This window comes from Homarus americanus, unplaced genomic scaffold (assembly GCF_018991925.1).
Source record: "Homarus americanus isolate GMGI-L3 unplaced genomic scaffold, GMGI_Hamer_2.0 scaffold8995, whole genome shotgun sequence".
NCBI classification, from domain to species: Eukaryota; Metazoa; Arthropoda; class Malacostraca; order Decapoda; family Nephropidae; genus Homarus; species Homarus americanus.
In genome coordinates, this window is record NW_024736506.1 from 152,313 (window position 1) to 168,468 (window position 16,156).

A 16,156-nucleotide genomic window follows, 5' to 3' on the forward strand; every position below is an offset into this window, starting at 1 on the left:
ATAAAATATACAAAATAATGTGACAACTACACGAACATATAAATAATATATATACTTATACATTATTACAGGAAATAAATTATACATTTATATTTGAAGAAAAAACTATTTATGTAAGAGGGAAATAAATTGATGACGTTAAGAGGCCATGGATGTTGTTTTAATGTTATATCCAGATTACAAAAAAATAAGAGTGGAAATAACGTTATATCCAGATTACAAAAAATAAGAGTGGAAATAACGTTATATCCAGATTACAAAAACAAGAGTGGAAATAACGTTATATCCAGATTACAAAAACAAGAGTGGAAATAGCGTCATAGCTGCTGCCGGTGAGATTTATTGAACCTCTATAATTCAATAAAGGGTGAATATTCATTTTTGACCTTTTAAAGCAGTTAGCACAAATAATAAAACCCGAAAAAACAATCTATACATTTTGATGGCCGCAAGCAACGTGATCAAATTTGAATAACAATTTAGATTTGTAATTGAATTCAGTGAGAGGGTCGAGCACAGCCATTTTTTCAACGCGGTATTTAATTGTAATTGGAAATGGAAAATTGGTTAATGCGGGAGAAGAGAAGAATAAGGATAGAAAAAAATGACAATCAAACATTTGGAATCCGCGCTAACCAATAGGAACGGCGGGATTGCAAATGACCGTGGGCATTGTCAGCCAATCAGGGCTCGTCACGTGGGTTTTTAATCAGTTCTTTTACCGCGGACGTAAATAAGCGGCCGTAATAATTTGCCTCGTTTTGTTTTAACAATAGTCGGAGGCAAATTCGGCCTCTGTCGACAGCGGCTTTATATTTGTAAAATGACGCGCTATGCAGGGCTGCAACAATGCATGCAACTAATTGGTCTGTGTGTACGGTTCAATTCAATTAATTAGGGCTTCCCCGGGCGGCCATTGTTAGCTGGGATTGTTGACGGTAAGCTCATCGTTGCTCCCACTCATTATCGGCTCCACTATTGCTGTGTCATAACAAATCCCAAAAAGTTTTATATTTCCAAATTTAATCAAATTCACAATCGGATTACACTTCGGGTCGGATGAAAGAGTCGGGCATCAACCGACCCGCTGCGCTTTTGTTTCACTCAGAGTTTGGGAGGAAATAATATCCTCAAAATACTGCTCGAAATTCGGATATTAAAAAAAAAAAGCAAAAACTGGAAGGTGTATTTGTAATGTATCGGTACAAGTATTTATCTGGTTCTCTGTACTGTATTATGTATTACCGTAGGTATTAACGGTGATATATATCTATAACACTACATAATCAATTTACCTGCTTATACTTAGACACGTAAAGACCCAACAACATCACATTACAACGTCAAGACGAAATTATTGTCATGACACGTTATTACATTTCTAAACTAATACTCATGTGTTTTTAATTACCATAAATCAATAAACAAGTAAACAAATAAAACTTTATAATAAATAAATACAAACACAAAACATAAACAAAGGTAAACCATTAAGTGTTACCAAGGCGACCACTATTGTGTGTCAATTTACTACCGGGACCAACGTTGGCACCACTGCCTGTGTGGACACTGAACTTATATGATCTAAATAATAAGTGAAACTGCAACACTACAACGGGAGGTGTATCATAGTTGTTGAGTGAGAGTGACAAAGTACTGGTCATATGACTGTACTGTACCTGTCAGATGACTAATAATAGAAATTTATTATTATTATTTTATCAGTAGTAGTATTAACATTATTTATATCATGAGAATTTAACCTCCAACATGAGAACCTGACCTCCAACATAAGAACCTGACCTCCAGCATAGAATCCAACCCATGAGAATTTGAACCTGACCTCCAACATGAGAACCTGACCTCCAACATAAGAACCTGACCTCCAGCATGAGAACCCAACCTCCAATATGAGAACCTGACCTCCAGCATGAGAACCCAACCTCCAGTATGAAAACCTGACCTCCAGCACGAGAACCTGACCTCCAGCGTGGGAAACAGCGCCACCAGGAGGATGGAAGGATTAACAAGGTTCCTTAGTAAGTGTAAGGAGGTGTCCATCCTGCTTCGCCTCTTACTAATCCTACACCTGATTCTACCTTATGATGGCGGTACAATCCCCCTCACATCCTGTCTCACATGCTCCTTCATCCCCCTCACATGCTCCTTCATCCCCCTCACATGCTCCACTAGAATTCACCTTATGACTGCTGAAGACTACCCCTCACACCCTCCCTCATATCCTCCCTCACCACCTCCAGCCATTAACTGCGAGGCAGACCAGCCTTGGACAATAGCTGCGGCTAACTAGGTGATTATCCGGCCTCGATTGTTACCTCGTTCTCTCGGCCCAAACCACTAATTGATACTGCCCAATTTAATCGAGGCTAACTGCCAGCTTTCATCCGGCCAACCAATGAACAATGGCAACTTTGTTTACTCTTTTGAAGTACAGGTAAATCTTAGTTTGCTTTCCAGGTAACTAATGGCTCGTCAGACCTTACCACGTCTCAGGGGAATACTGAACATTCTTTTATAAGTACAGCGATATATAAAGTATTATATGTCTTATAAGTACAGCGATATTCAGAAAATACATAAGAATGGGCAAGAGAAATTATGTTCATTCTTTTTGCTTGTGTTGATTTCTTGCACTTCCACCCTGTATGTGTTCCTTGTATTTTTAATATGGACATGAAACACCTTCACATTAATAGTTTCCACGACCTGCTCTTACCCCTTCCCCGTCGATGTGTGGCTTCCGTGACATATTAGAGGAAATGGTGAAGCCTAGCATACCCATTTTAGAATTTTAGACCATTACTGTTTATTAAATACATAAACGACATAGATATAGGCGTAGACAGTAACATAAGTAAATTTGCTGACGACATTAAAATAAAGCGTGTAATTAAATCTGAGGAAGACTCCGAAAAACTACAGGAAGATCTAAACAAATTTTTAGCATGGTCTGAAAAATGGCAGATGAAATTTAATGTGGACAATGTAAAATACTTAAGTCTAGGAGATGTAAACAGAGAAACCAGATGAACAATGTTGATATAGAGAAATCCGACTGTGAGAAAGAATTAGGGATAATGATAAGTACGAATCTTAAACCAAGTCAACAATGTGTATTTGCTCGAAACAAGGCTAACAAAGTACTTAAGGTTCATACAAAAGAGAGTTACAAGACTAGCGAGGTTATCCTAAAACTATATCTTGCGCTTGTGAGACCTCACTTGGATTATTCAGTTCAGTTCTGGTCACCGTACTACAGAGTGGATATCAAATCTCTAGAAAACATACAGAGTATAGAGACAGATTAAAGACATCGGAATTTGCACTCCCTCGAGAGACGTAGAGTGAGGGGTGATATGATTGAGGTGTATAAATGGAAGTCCGGGCTAAGCAACAATGATATAACAAGGGTACTTAAACTATCCAACCAGGAATGAACTCGTAACAATGGTTTTAAATTAAGACTAATTTAGATTTAGGCGCGAGATAGGTAAACACTGGTTTGGAAATAGAGTATTGGATGAGTGGAACAGGTTACCAAATATCATCATTAACCCGAATACGCTGGGTAGCTTCAAACATAGGTTGGATGGATATATGAGCAATAGGGGTTGGTGTAAACAGGACTGCCTCGTATGGGCCAATAGGCCCGCTGCAGTTTCTTCCATTTTAATGTCCTTATGTTCCCTCTCTCACTCCCACACCCTTCTCCTCTCCCTCCCACAACCTCATCCTCTCCCTCCCACAACCTCATCCTCTCCCTCCCACACCCTCATCCTCTCCCCCTCATCCTCTCCCTCCCACCCTCATCCTCTCCCTCCCACAACCTCATCCTCTCCCTCCTCACCCTCATCCTCTCCCTCCCACACCCTCATCCTCTCCCTCCCCACCTCCTCTCCTCCACCCCTCATCCTCTCCCTCCCATCAACCATCATGGGTGTTTTGACATCTGGTGAACTACCCCATTTAGCCGTTAAGAGGAGGGAGGAGGCAACAATGGCTGGCCCGGGTTTCCCTACTCGACCTCAACAGTAAACAGGGCGGTAATCCAGCTCCTATGGCTCGGTAAAGGGTATTAATGATTGCTAATTGTCTTATTTGTATGTACTGGTAATTCGCGGTAAGAAAGTGTTCGTCGCTAATCCTAGGAGGTTGTTTATGGTGATTAAGGTCAGTTTTAGTGGTTGTTGTGGTGATATGGTGGTTGTGATGGTGCAGTGGTTGTTCTTGTGGTGGTTGGTGAAGCTGTTGGGTTGAAGATGTCAATTTGTGCTGTGTTGTATAGTGTATAGTTATGGTGACAACGTGGTGAGTTAATGTAGTTATAGTGTGGTAAAGGGAACAATGTGGTCTTAGTATAGTGAGGTGATGTTGTAGCTGTAATATACTGAGGTAATGTTGTGGTTATATTGTCTAAAAGTGACCATCATTCATTCATTCAGTTCACGTATACAAAAATATATACAACTCTTACACCTGACTAACGTGTAGCCAGTGAGGTAAGACTCAACACACACCTACATAACATACATACATAACATACATACATACATACATACATACATACATACATTACATACACATTTTTTTACAAAGACATTCTCCAACAACAAGAAAAACGACATACGACACACTCAGATTTAGGATTATATACCAACAATTATATAACTACAACACATGCCTGCCATAACACACCTTAACACACTCCTACAGAAGGTGTGTTTCCCCGCGCCCTCCACCTGGCTACAGTCCTCGATAATTAGATCAGGGTAGGGGGATTGCGGGGCCAGTTATAGTCAATCAATAGGTGGTAATCTGGCCATTAGACGCTGGACGAACCATCAAGTGGGTCATTAAAGATGAGAGAGGCAGTGAACTACCTTTAGTGGGGTTGTTCCTGAGTTTAGTGCCGTTGATTAAGTGATGATGGCAAGTATTGCAGCGATGATAATATTAACGATAATGGTATTGGTAGTAATAATATTAATACTAGTAACATGGTAGTAATAATGGTAATAATATTAATAATAATGGTAATAACAATATTAATAAATGCAGTATTACTGATTATAAGAAAGTTAAATTTTTAGTAACATTGATGATAATGAAATTACTTCTTCTGATAATAATGATCAAAATCACAATGATTATAAGAACACTAATAATAATAAAAATAATAAATAACAATAAAAACAACAATAATAATAATAATAATAATAACAACCCCAACCCCACACCACCACCATCACTACAACACAGGTCGTCGTCACACCCGCCATATGTACGACCACAACAGTACCGAGACACGACCCAGCTACCACACAAGTACACTTACCTACACCTAACCTAACCCACTCTATTCACTTACCCTCTAAACCACTCAGCGGAAGTTATGTGTATCCCCTTTGTAACGTGAACTTCAAGCGCCATGGGAAAGGAATTTTGATATTTTTTTTAATGTAAATTTTATCGGGTATCGAAGCAGAATATTGAACTTGTGAAATCGAATTTTTAACATGTGCTCCAGGATTAAAATAAATCTTGTATTGTAAATGAAAAAAAAGACACCTGATCACACCTGCTTCTTTTAACTATTAAGTAAAACGTTATGTAAATTAGTCACAAAAATGAATTTATTCGTAAAGATCAAGTTTTGTGATTATTTGTAAGACCTATGAATGTAATTTTTCTTTATTTTATTTCTGAATTTCTTGACGGGATGTATCGACGTGTGAGGTATCGTAGGTAATTGGATTGAGACGATAGTTCAGTAGAGGTGAAAGTATTGTAGTTATAATCATTTTCAGTAGTATACAGTACAACTCTAGTCTTGTAACTTTCAACGCTTCGTAACAATTATTGAACGCTGATATTTTTTTTTCCACGCTAGATTTTTTTATGGTTCGAATTTCAACGCACACAAAAAAATCTTCATCGATATAATTTTAATCACGTCAAATAAATCAACTATTTTTTTTCAAAGTTGTGAATAATTTCTTTCTTCACTGTACAAAAATTTTCACATTTTTGTTACAACTGATTTTTTTAAGACGAGAAATTGACCAAATATCTGGCGTGGAATCCTAGCTTTATTTCAACACCATTTTAATCGTTATATTCCATCGTTCAGAATTTCAACGCTTGTGACCGATTCTCAATGTATATAGTTACAGCTAATTCAACGCGTCCGATTTCCTATTTTTTTCAACGCGACGTGAATGTTTCATCTACAACGTTCTAGAGCTTCTATAGCAATCGTATTTTCAACGTGCTCGATTTTCAGCGTCTACAATCTACATTATCAACGCCTCACCTACAACGCTCACTACATTATCAACGCCACTAACCACCAACGCTCACTGCATTATGAACGCCGCACTCACAACGCGACACCACCACGCGGACGAATCAGCCGGACCCTGAGACTTGACAATCCACCAACCCCTTCAGCTCACTCTCGACCCCCCCCCCTTCTTACTGCCCACTCAACGCGGATTAACGAAGGATTATTGGTTAATATACCCCCGACGGTGGCCAACGCTGACAACGCCGCTGCCAACATGGATACGACCTGGGTGCGTGTATGAGTGCGTGAGAACATTCCGAAGTGTTGGTGTCACTGTCATTCCACTCTTTGGCTATACCACAACTACCACCATTACCACCATCACCACCATCTCTACAGCTAACAAGGTACACTATTACAGCGTGCGTCAAGCCGTACAAAAACAAACAACTGAGACGAGACAAGCTTGCCGGCAGCGTCAGTAGCAGCAGATGCCTAGTTAACTAAACCAAGCCAAAACAATCGCTGGTAAGCAGGCTAACTTTTGTAGAGTATAATAAACTAAATAGACAATTTTTGGGAAATTTTGTACATTAAATAGATAAAATTGTGTAAATTTTGTAAACTCAATAGGTTAACGTATTTACAGTATTGTAAAATAAGCAGTTAAACCTATTTATTGTAAACTAAGCAGCTAAAACTATGTATTGTAAACTAAGCAGGTAAAATTATGGAGATTATATTAAACCAAGCAGGTAAACTTCTGTAGAGTACAATAAACTTATGCAGAATATTGTAAACTAAACAAGTAAACTTATGTACAGTATATATTAAGCACCCAGGTGTATATAGATACAGCATATAGACGGATTAGTTAGCTGGTAAACCTCTGCTAGGGATTAAGTTATTGGTGATTGAATCTCACTCAGATCTAATATATACAGCAAAAGGCGAAACTCTCTATAGTACTCTTAACATTATAGAACATGCAAATATTTATCTAGTTAAGGTTTCAATGGTTAAGTGGTAAGACAACTTAAGAAGTCACTTGAACTTCCTCAAGATGTAGGGAATTCTTAACAAACTCCTTGAAGAAGTAACTATTGAGAATTAATTAAACAATGAACCTAACGTGAAGTAAGATGATTGTTGTATCTTAAGTCCATTAAAATTCCCTAAAATTCTTGAAAATGTGATAGAAATTAATGAAAAAGTTATATCTCCAAAAAACAGTTCATCAAAAATTCCCTTCAAAAATAAGAAACTCCTGTAAATTCCCCCAAGATAATATTAATCTAAGATATTTCCCTAATTACAGATGAATATCATGAAAATCCCCCCCCCCCCATGATCTGGAAAACACTTACAGAAAATTTATGAACAAGGGAAACAAAACTCGGGAAATCTCTCCGCCATGAGATGAAACTAAAGAAACCGTATAAGAGATCTCAAACATGGCGTCTCTTGCTTCCTGCACTGTGAGGAAGAGAAGGAGAATGAAGAGGAGAAAAAAATAACGTGAGAAGGACAATGTTGCAGGTATAAATCACGAGTTTAGACATAGATACCGTGACAGATTCTCTTTCAAGATCAGAAAAATGAATTTGCAGTCTAAAATATTATATTATATACGCATGACTTCGAGTACATTGCGTATAAAACATTTAGTATCGTATTCCTTCGGGTATATTGCGTAGAGAACACTCAGTATCGCATTCCTTCGGTTGTATAAATATGCCTCTCACACCTACGAACGCATTCCACCAGGCTTAACATTATTTCCTTTCATAGCCGTTTACAGCCATCAATATCGATTTCTTGTTTCCTGATTGGCGAAATAAAACAATGAATTATTTTCCTGATTGGCGAAATAAAGCATTAATTGGCATACGGTATATGCCTGGATTATAAATAGTAATTAAATTTGATAATTAAAATCATACTTACAAAAAAGAAAAACTTATCATTTAATTAGATAAAGTCATCAGTGTCTTAATTAACAATATATATAGTTTAATTAGTCATCAAAATGTAATTAAGAAAAATTAATATACATTGTTTAAGTCATTAAAATCGTACACATAAATAGTTGACAGGTCAATTTCAAGTTAGTCAAATTTGTCAGCTCATCTCTACTGTCAGTACTGGTCGTCAGGAGGGTACTGTCAGCCACAATTAATCTTCGCTTGGCTGACGTTTAGATCGAGAGCGTCAGTCAACCGGAGAGAACACTGGTTGTTGATTGATCGTCAGCTGCCGCGTCTCTACCCCCCCCCCCCATCCAATCCTCGTTCATTCCTCCATCCAACTACCCATCCATCCACTAATAACCCTTTAAGGACTATGGTTAAGTTACAACTCCTTAAAGACAGTGTTTTAAGTCATAACCTTTGAGGAAGATGATACAAGGTTTAAGCCATCGACCTCAAAGGGTGAAGCTACAACTATGTCTTAGAAATACAACAATTACCACATCTCTCGGTAAACACCAACACCACAGCTATATTAACGGGTTACAGTGTTACATGATACAGTTATATACAGAAACAGATTAGTTATATAATACAAAACTACATGACTAGATTTGCATAATAAAGGCCATAATTAATAACAATAATAACAACAAAAACAACAATAACAACAACAATAATAACAATAAAAAACAATATTAATAACAATAACATAAAACAATAATAATAATAACAACAATAACAAAAGTCTCACACTACACACACACATTCTGGTCACTAAATTAAGTAATACAAATATTCCTCCAACCCAATTAGTCCTCCTAATAGGTCATTATCACGCGTATAATCCAATTTATTCCCATTACTAGAAATTATACGTCCGTCGACCCTTCCCAAATAATATTACTTGGCAGAGAACATTAATAATAATTGATAATCGGTCTGGGAGAATGCAGGTATATAATTTTTATTTAATTATAGCTGGTTATATATAATTAAGGACGGGTGTTAATGCTTGTTATGTGATTAAGTTATTGTCTGAGCGTTGAGATTAATTATGCTTTAGCGGAGGAAAATAATGACTTAATGAGGGTATTATTGTTTCATTATCCTATGCTAAATGAGGTGATTTATTATGCTTTATTGATTAAAGAAAATATAAAATTAATCATAATGAGTTTTTATTTATTTAATTGATTAAATAGTTATTAATTACACTTCAGTAATACTAGTAAACATGACAAACGATAATAAAAACAATTAACTACAATTTATTGAATTTGTAATTCATTGTTTATTGAGAAAATAGTTACTTTATTTAGTAAATGATAAACTATATTGAAATTTATGAGGAAGAAAATATTACTAATTTTCAATAAATAAACAAATTAAACATAATGTTAACAATTATTTTAAATTATAGATTACATAATCTATAATGTGTGTGTGTGTGTATGTGTGTTAAAAAGTGATGATATTTGGATCATAACCAGACGAAAAAAATCTAAAATAGGACAACAACAATAATAATAATATGAAAAATAAAGACCCATTTCACCACGACGAAACGATATAACATAAGAACATAAGAAAAGGAGTCTGCAATAGGCCGGTTGGCCTGTGCATGGCAGCTCCTGTCGAGAGTTACTACCACTCTCTATCATCCATGAATCTATCTAGCCTCCTTTTAAAACTTTCCAGCGTTCCAGCACTTACTACAAAGTTGCTAAGCTTGTTCCACTCGTCTACCACCCTATTTGTGAACCAGTTCCTTCCTATCTCCCTCCTAAACCTAAACTTATCCAACTTAAATCCGTTGCTCCGAGTCCTATCCTGCTCGGATATTATAAGAACTTTATCGATATCCCCTTTATTGATTCCTTTCACCCACTTATATACTTCTATCATATCTCCCCGCACTCTTCGTCTTTCTAGGGAATGCAAGTTTAGTTTCTTTATATAAAATAGGCATAGACGTAACAATTTACCCACATTCCTAATAAAATAGGTAAACGAGTTCCTAGTTTTACTCTGTTAAACAGTACAATATTATATAGAATAAAAATCCCTATTTACCCCTGAAAATTATTAACAACATAAGTAAATGTTGCCCAATTACACACACCAAAAAGTTTATCAAAATAGGTAAACAGATCCCCATTTATGCAATACAAACCCACCCTCCTCCCTAAAAAAGAATGGCGTGTAATTCTCTCTCTCCCTCTTCCTATTACGCATCCCCACACGGCGTATATATAAACAGACCCAGGAGACAGTTCAGCGCCGCTTCTACTGCCAATTTTATCCGTTAATTGTCTCGCTATATCGTTATTTACAGCGAATGACGTAATAATGAAGGCGATAATGAGTTGGGAAATGAGGAGAGAGAGGGGGAGGAGATGGCTGAGGAAGGAGATTTGTTGGCTATGGAAATTGGAGAAGAAAATGCGTAGAACGGATGTGTTGGAGTACCACCCTCTCTCCACCCCCCGTATTGCCTCCCTCCCCTACCCGCACCGAAACCCCCATCCCTTACCCTTCCTCCCCCATCGTCACCCCTCACCCACCCCAACGTCACCCTCGCCCTTCACCCCCTCTCTCCCCCACAAATCACCCCCTTCCCCCACCATCACCCGACGGAGATTATTTCTGAGAGATAATTTCTAAAGATTTTATTGTTTAGGTTGAAGGTTTGGGTCCTGTTGTGGTAGACATGACATTAGTTGGAAATTATTGGAAGTTCTTTATGGTGATTATTTCCCGAGATTATTTCTGGAGATTTTATGGTTTATACATATACATACACACACACACATATATATATATATATATATATATATATATATATATATATATATATATATATATATATATATATATATATATATATATATATATATATATATATACAGTATATCTTGATAAAATCACACGGGGAAAGGGAAACAACGGAGCACCTTAGCTTTCGTCTTTATTCAAGACATCGTCAGAGGCAACTGGATTACATATATATATATATGGTTTGTGTGGTCTGTGTACGATAGTTTAACCCCTAGAAGACGATTGCTTAATCCTTTGAGGGCGATAATTTAACCCTTTGATGACGATAGCTTAATTCTTTGATGACGATATCGTAACCCTTTCCTAATGATATTTTAAACCTTTGAGGACGATACTTTAACTGTTGAAGATATTCTCTATAAAACAAATTTGAAGTAGAAAATATTTACTGCATAGATTATCTCGTTGTATATTAAACATTAATATAGTGTTTACTGGTAAGTTAATTAATTAAGATGATAAAGTGAGTTAACTAATACTAATGATAAACAACAACAACAGGTATAGTAATAACAATAATAGATAGTTAATTAAGCAACAGATGTGCCTTCTACAGCCGATATGCCAAAATTATCCAACATCACTGAGCTAATACGGACACTGCCGGGCCCTATTTGCTCGACTTGTTGGCTGGTGTGCGTACGTAATTGTTTTCGAGAGTCCGTGCGTTCGTATCCTAGTACACACAAATCATTGATCGAGAGAAATTATGATCGATATTATTTACCACGTCTGAGAAATAATTTCCCTGTGTGGTCGATATTATTTCCCTTGTGTCGGAAAATTTCCCTATCTGAGCGATAATTTTTCCCTTATCTTATAGATAATTTTCTTGTGGTCGATAATGTGTCCCTGTAAAGGAGACATTTCCCTGTATGAACATTATTTTTCTTGTCTGAACGGAAATACAATTTTCTGGGCGCATTTTATCTGTCTGTACCATGATCCTCCTGTCCGAGAGGATATTTCCCCCGTATGAGAGATTATGTCCCTATATGAACGATGAATCTCCGATACGCAATCGATAATTTCCCCGTTTAAACACAAAATTAGCATGTCAGGGATAAGAAATTTCCGTGTCAGAGCAGAATTTACCAGACAAAACAATAATTTCTCAGTCTGGCCGCTAATTTCCCTGACAAAGCAATAGAATCCCTTGTGTGTCCGATAATTTCCCTGTTTGAACGATAAAATCCCCCCATCTGACCGCTAACTTCCCTACCTGAGCGGAAATTCTCCCCCGCTGGAACGGAAATTTCCCTCTTTCATTAGTGTTAAATGACAAATGTATTTTTTTCTCACCGCAACTAAACGAAAGAAAAAAAATCGCAGGAAAAGAGGCGACCAATTCTCTTCAACTTACGTCAGATAAATGGGACTGACTAATTTTTTTCTCGATAAATTATGAAAAATCTCAATAGTTTAGCTCAGCCCAAACAGTCACTGGAAAGGTGTTTTGTGTTCTCTCTCTCTTGTCCAAATGTCTCTCTCTCTCTCTCATTTCCAACACTAAAATAATATTTATTTATCTTTCTATCTACCTGTCTGTCTCTCTCTGAAATTTAAATAGACTATCATATTCTCTCTTTCTCTCTCTTTAATGTCTAATGCTTCTCTGGGCAGAACTAGCAAATAGTGTCTCTCTTTCTTTCCTTCTCTCCCATTCTCTCTCTCTTAATGTTCAAATGTTTCTCTCAGCAGAATTAACAATAGTCTCTCTCTCTCTCTCCAGTATTCAATGACAAAGAGAGGCTGGTGAGCCATCCATTAATTAAAGCACTTTTAGCCTGGGCTATCAAGTGTCAACAAGGGAACTGAACGCACGGATGGAAGGCCGATCAACGCATTACTCAAACGCATAGTCTAAGGCATGAGAAAAAAGCCTGTAGATGACGCACAGAATAAAATCCGATGACACATATGGGCAACGCACGCGTAAAAGGATGACGCATATGGGCAACGCAAGTGTATATGGATGACGCATATGGGCAAGCCGTGCGTATATTGATGACACATATGGGCAAAGCGTGCGCATATAGATGATGCATATTGGCAACGCATGCGCATGGATGGCGCATATTGGCAACGCATGTGTATAGCCCATGGATGACGCATATTAACATCGCGTGTGTAAATAGACGACGCATATTGGCAACGCATGCGTATATGAATAACGCATAAGCAAATGAAATGGGTATCGGGAAAAGAGGAAAGAATAGAACACATGGCAGATGAGTAAGAATAATGGATAAAAGGTACGGATAAGGATAGACTGAATACAATGGATAAAGATTAACCAGGAGACACCCACACACACACCCACCCACACCCACCCACCCACCCACCCACCCACACACACACACACCTCTACAAATAACCCATCTCTCCTCCTCCCTCTCACTATGTCACCCATGAGAAAAAAACCTTCCAGAATTCCGATTACAGTAGACATCGGGAATCGGTGAGTCTGAAGTATGCAACAGTATGACGCAAATTCCTGAAATCATAATAATAGTAAAGATAGTACCAATTTGACCCCTTGAACTGTCCAACTGAAGTGATGGGGATGAGTTTGGATGAATTAATGGATGCCTTTTAACCACCTGGATGAAGGGATTTGGTTGAATTAAACAGACACACACGATTTAAGAAGATTGATCTGTACACCAACCCACTGAGGATGTGACACAGTGCAGGGATAATATTTATATTCTACCATAAAGAACTAGATGGTTATGGTAGAGGCGGTGTGGTAGTGTCTATGGCAGGGTGTATGGTACTGTACTGTTTATGGTAGTGTTCATGGCAAGATATGACAGTATCCATGGTAGCATTCATGACAGGATATGACAGTGTCCATGGTAGCATTCATGACAGGATATGACAGTGTCCATGGTAGCATTCATGACAGGATATGACAGTGTCCATGGTAGCATTCATGACAGGATATGACAGTGTCCATGGTAGCATTCATGACAGGATATGACAGTGTCCATGGTAGCATTCATGACAGGATATGACAGTGTCCATGATACATAGAGCAGTGAGGATGACAGCTTGTGGGGTGTGCACTATTCACTTGCCTGCTTCATCAAAATCAGCTGGACAAAACTTTGCCATCATGGTAATAATGAGACAAAATCCCGTTAACCGAAGCTGGTTAATGTTAGGTTATTAAGACCAAATTATATTAAGTTAGACCGGGATAGGTTAAGTTAGACCAGGTTAAATTAAGTTATGTCAGGTTGGGTTAATGTTAGAGTTAGTTAATGTTAGGTTAAGTAAGAATAAATTAGGTTAATGCTAGGTTAAATAAGACCAGGTTAGGTTAAGTTAAACCCAATTAGGCAAATATTAGGTTAAGCAAGACCAAGTTAAGTTACTGTTAGGTTACAGTACAGAGTACAGAGACAGGTCAAAGCATCTTAATTTGCACTCCCTCGAGAGACGTAGAGTGAGGGGCGACATGATCGAGGTGTATAAATGGAAGTCAAAGTTGAACAAAGGGGACACCACAAAGGTACTCAAACTATCCAACCAGGAGCGAACTCGTAACAATGGTTTTAAATTAGACAAATTTAGATTTAGGTGCGAAATAGGTAAACATTGGTTTGGAAATAGAGTAGTGGATGACTGGAATAAGTTACCAAATATCATCATTAACTCGAATACGCTGGATAGCTTCAAACATTGGTTGGATGGATATATGAGCAATAGGGGTTGGGTGTAAATGGGACTGCCCAGTATGGGCCAATAGGCCCGCTGCAGTTTCCTCCATTCTTGTGTTCTTATGCTAGACTTTGGTCATGTTAGAAGCCAGATTAGGATAATGTCGGGTTAAACCAGACCAGGTCAAATTAGAATGACCGAGTAATTATTAGGTCAGGTCAGGTCACATTAGGTTAGGTTACCCTAGGTAATTAGGTCAAATTAGGTCAGATTAAGCTTAATCAGACTAAATTGGATGAGATTAAGTGAGATTTTGTCCCATAATCCTTCCATACTGTAGTTAAGATTAACATTAATAAACTGGTTATAGTTAACACACGCTGTCGTTAACTAACAAATGAGGTCAGGTGGTTAACATAGAACTTTAACACAAATGATACTTTAACAAAATAATAATAAGTTAAAATTAACATTGTAGTAATAAGTTAATTGTCACATGAAGAGAATGATTGCTAAATTAAGGTGCGGGTGCGGGTCTCACCTGCAGGATGGGTATCCGAGGGGTTGACCTGCTGCACCGACACCTCCTGCGACTGCGGCCGCCCCAAGATGTCCTCGATGGTGTAGACACGAGAGGCGCGGCACGGCGGCGGCGGCCCCGTCATCGTCGGCGATAGTTGTGTGTCCATCTGCTGCAGGGAGGGCGGCGGAGAGATACTGCGCTGCGGCTCCTGCGGTAGCTGCGGCTGTGACGGCGGCGGCGTGGCAGACTTGAGAGAGCGTTCCATCATGGCGGCGGCGGCTGGCGGGTACACTAGGAGGGGTGCCTCACTACACCACCACAACAACAACAACAACAACACTACACTGCCGCACCTCCGCAAGCGACGGGTGACGTCCAGTGACTGGCCCGCCCGCTCATGTGCTTATTTCGTTTATACCGCCACCCGGGAACCCCCTAATCATTTCAACACTATTTACACGAACAATGCATACACACCTAATCCCCCCGTGGTGTTGACCAATGAGAGAGCGGGTCGAAGCGACACGGGCCAATCAGCGCGCAGGACAGCCTGTGGTATTGGGATAATTCGCGGTTGGATAATAGCGACTCCCGACGGGTGGCAGATGCGCGAGTGTTGTCAAACGTAACCATGTTGTTAATTCGTATTTTTCTCAATTTCAACTTTGCCGTGTGTCATGTATGATTACGGGAGGATACATACAAGTATCAAACTAACGTAATATCTTTGTAAGTTTTAGATTTAATTGTAGTAAAAATCAGTAATTGAGCACTGGGCGGCCGAGCAGAGAATCTGGGGACTCTGATTGGTTAGCGGAGAATACACGGAAGGTTGGCCAAATCCCA

At 38.4% G+C, this 16,156-nt stretch overlaps 1 protein-coding gene across 2 annotated transcripts in view; it reads right to left on the minus strand.

The window, feature by feature from the left end:
• Nucleotides 1–15,837, minus strand: part of LOC121872179 (retinal homeobox protein Rx1-like) — a 51,035-nt gene extending 35,198 nt beyond the window's left edge. For both annotated transcript variants that reach the window (XM_042374852.1, XM_042374851.1), the window contains exon 1: nt 15,329–15,837. In XM_042374852.1, coding sequence (XP_042230786.1) covers nt 15,329–15,578 — 250 coding nt within the window. In that variant the 5' untranslated portion in view covers nt 15,579–15,837. The remainder of the gene's footprint in view (nt 1–15,328) is intronic.
• Nucleotides 15,838–16,156: the final 319 nt, after the last annotated feature.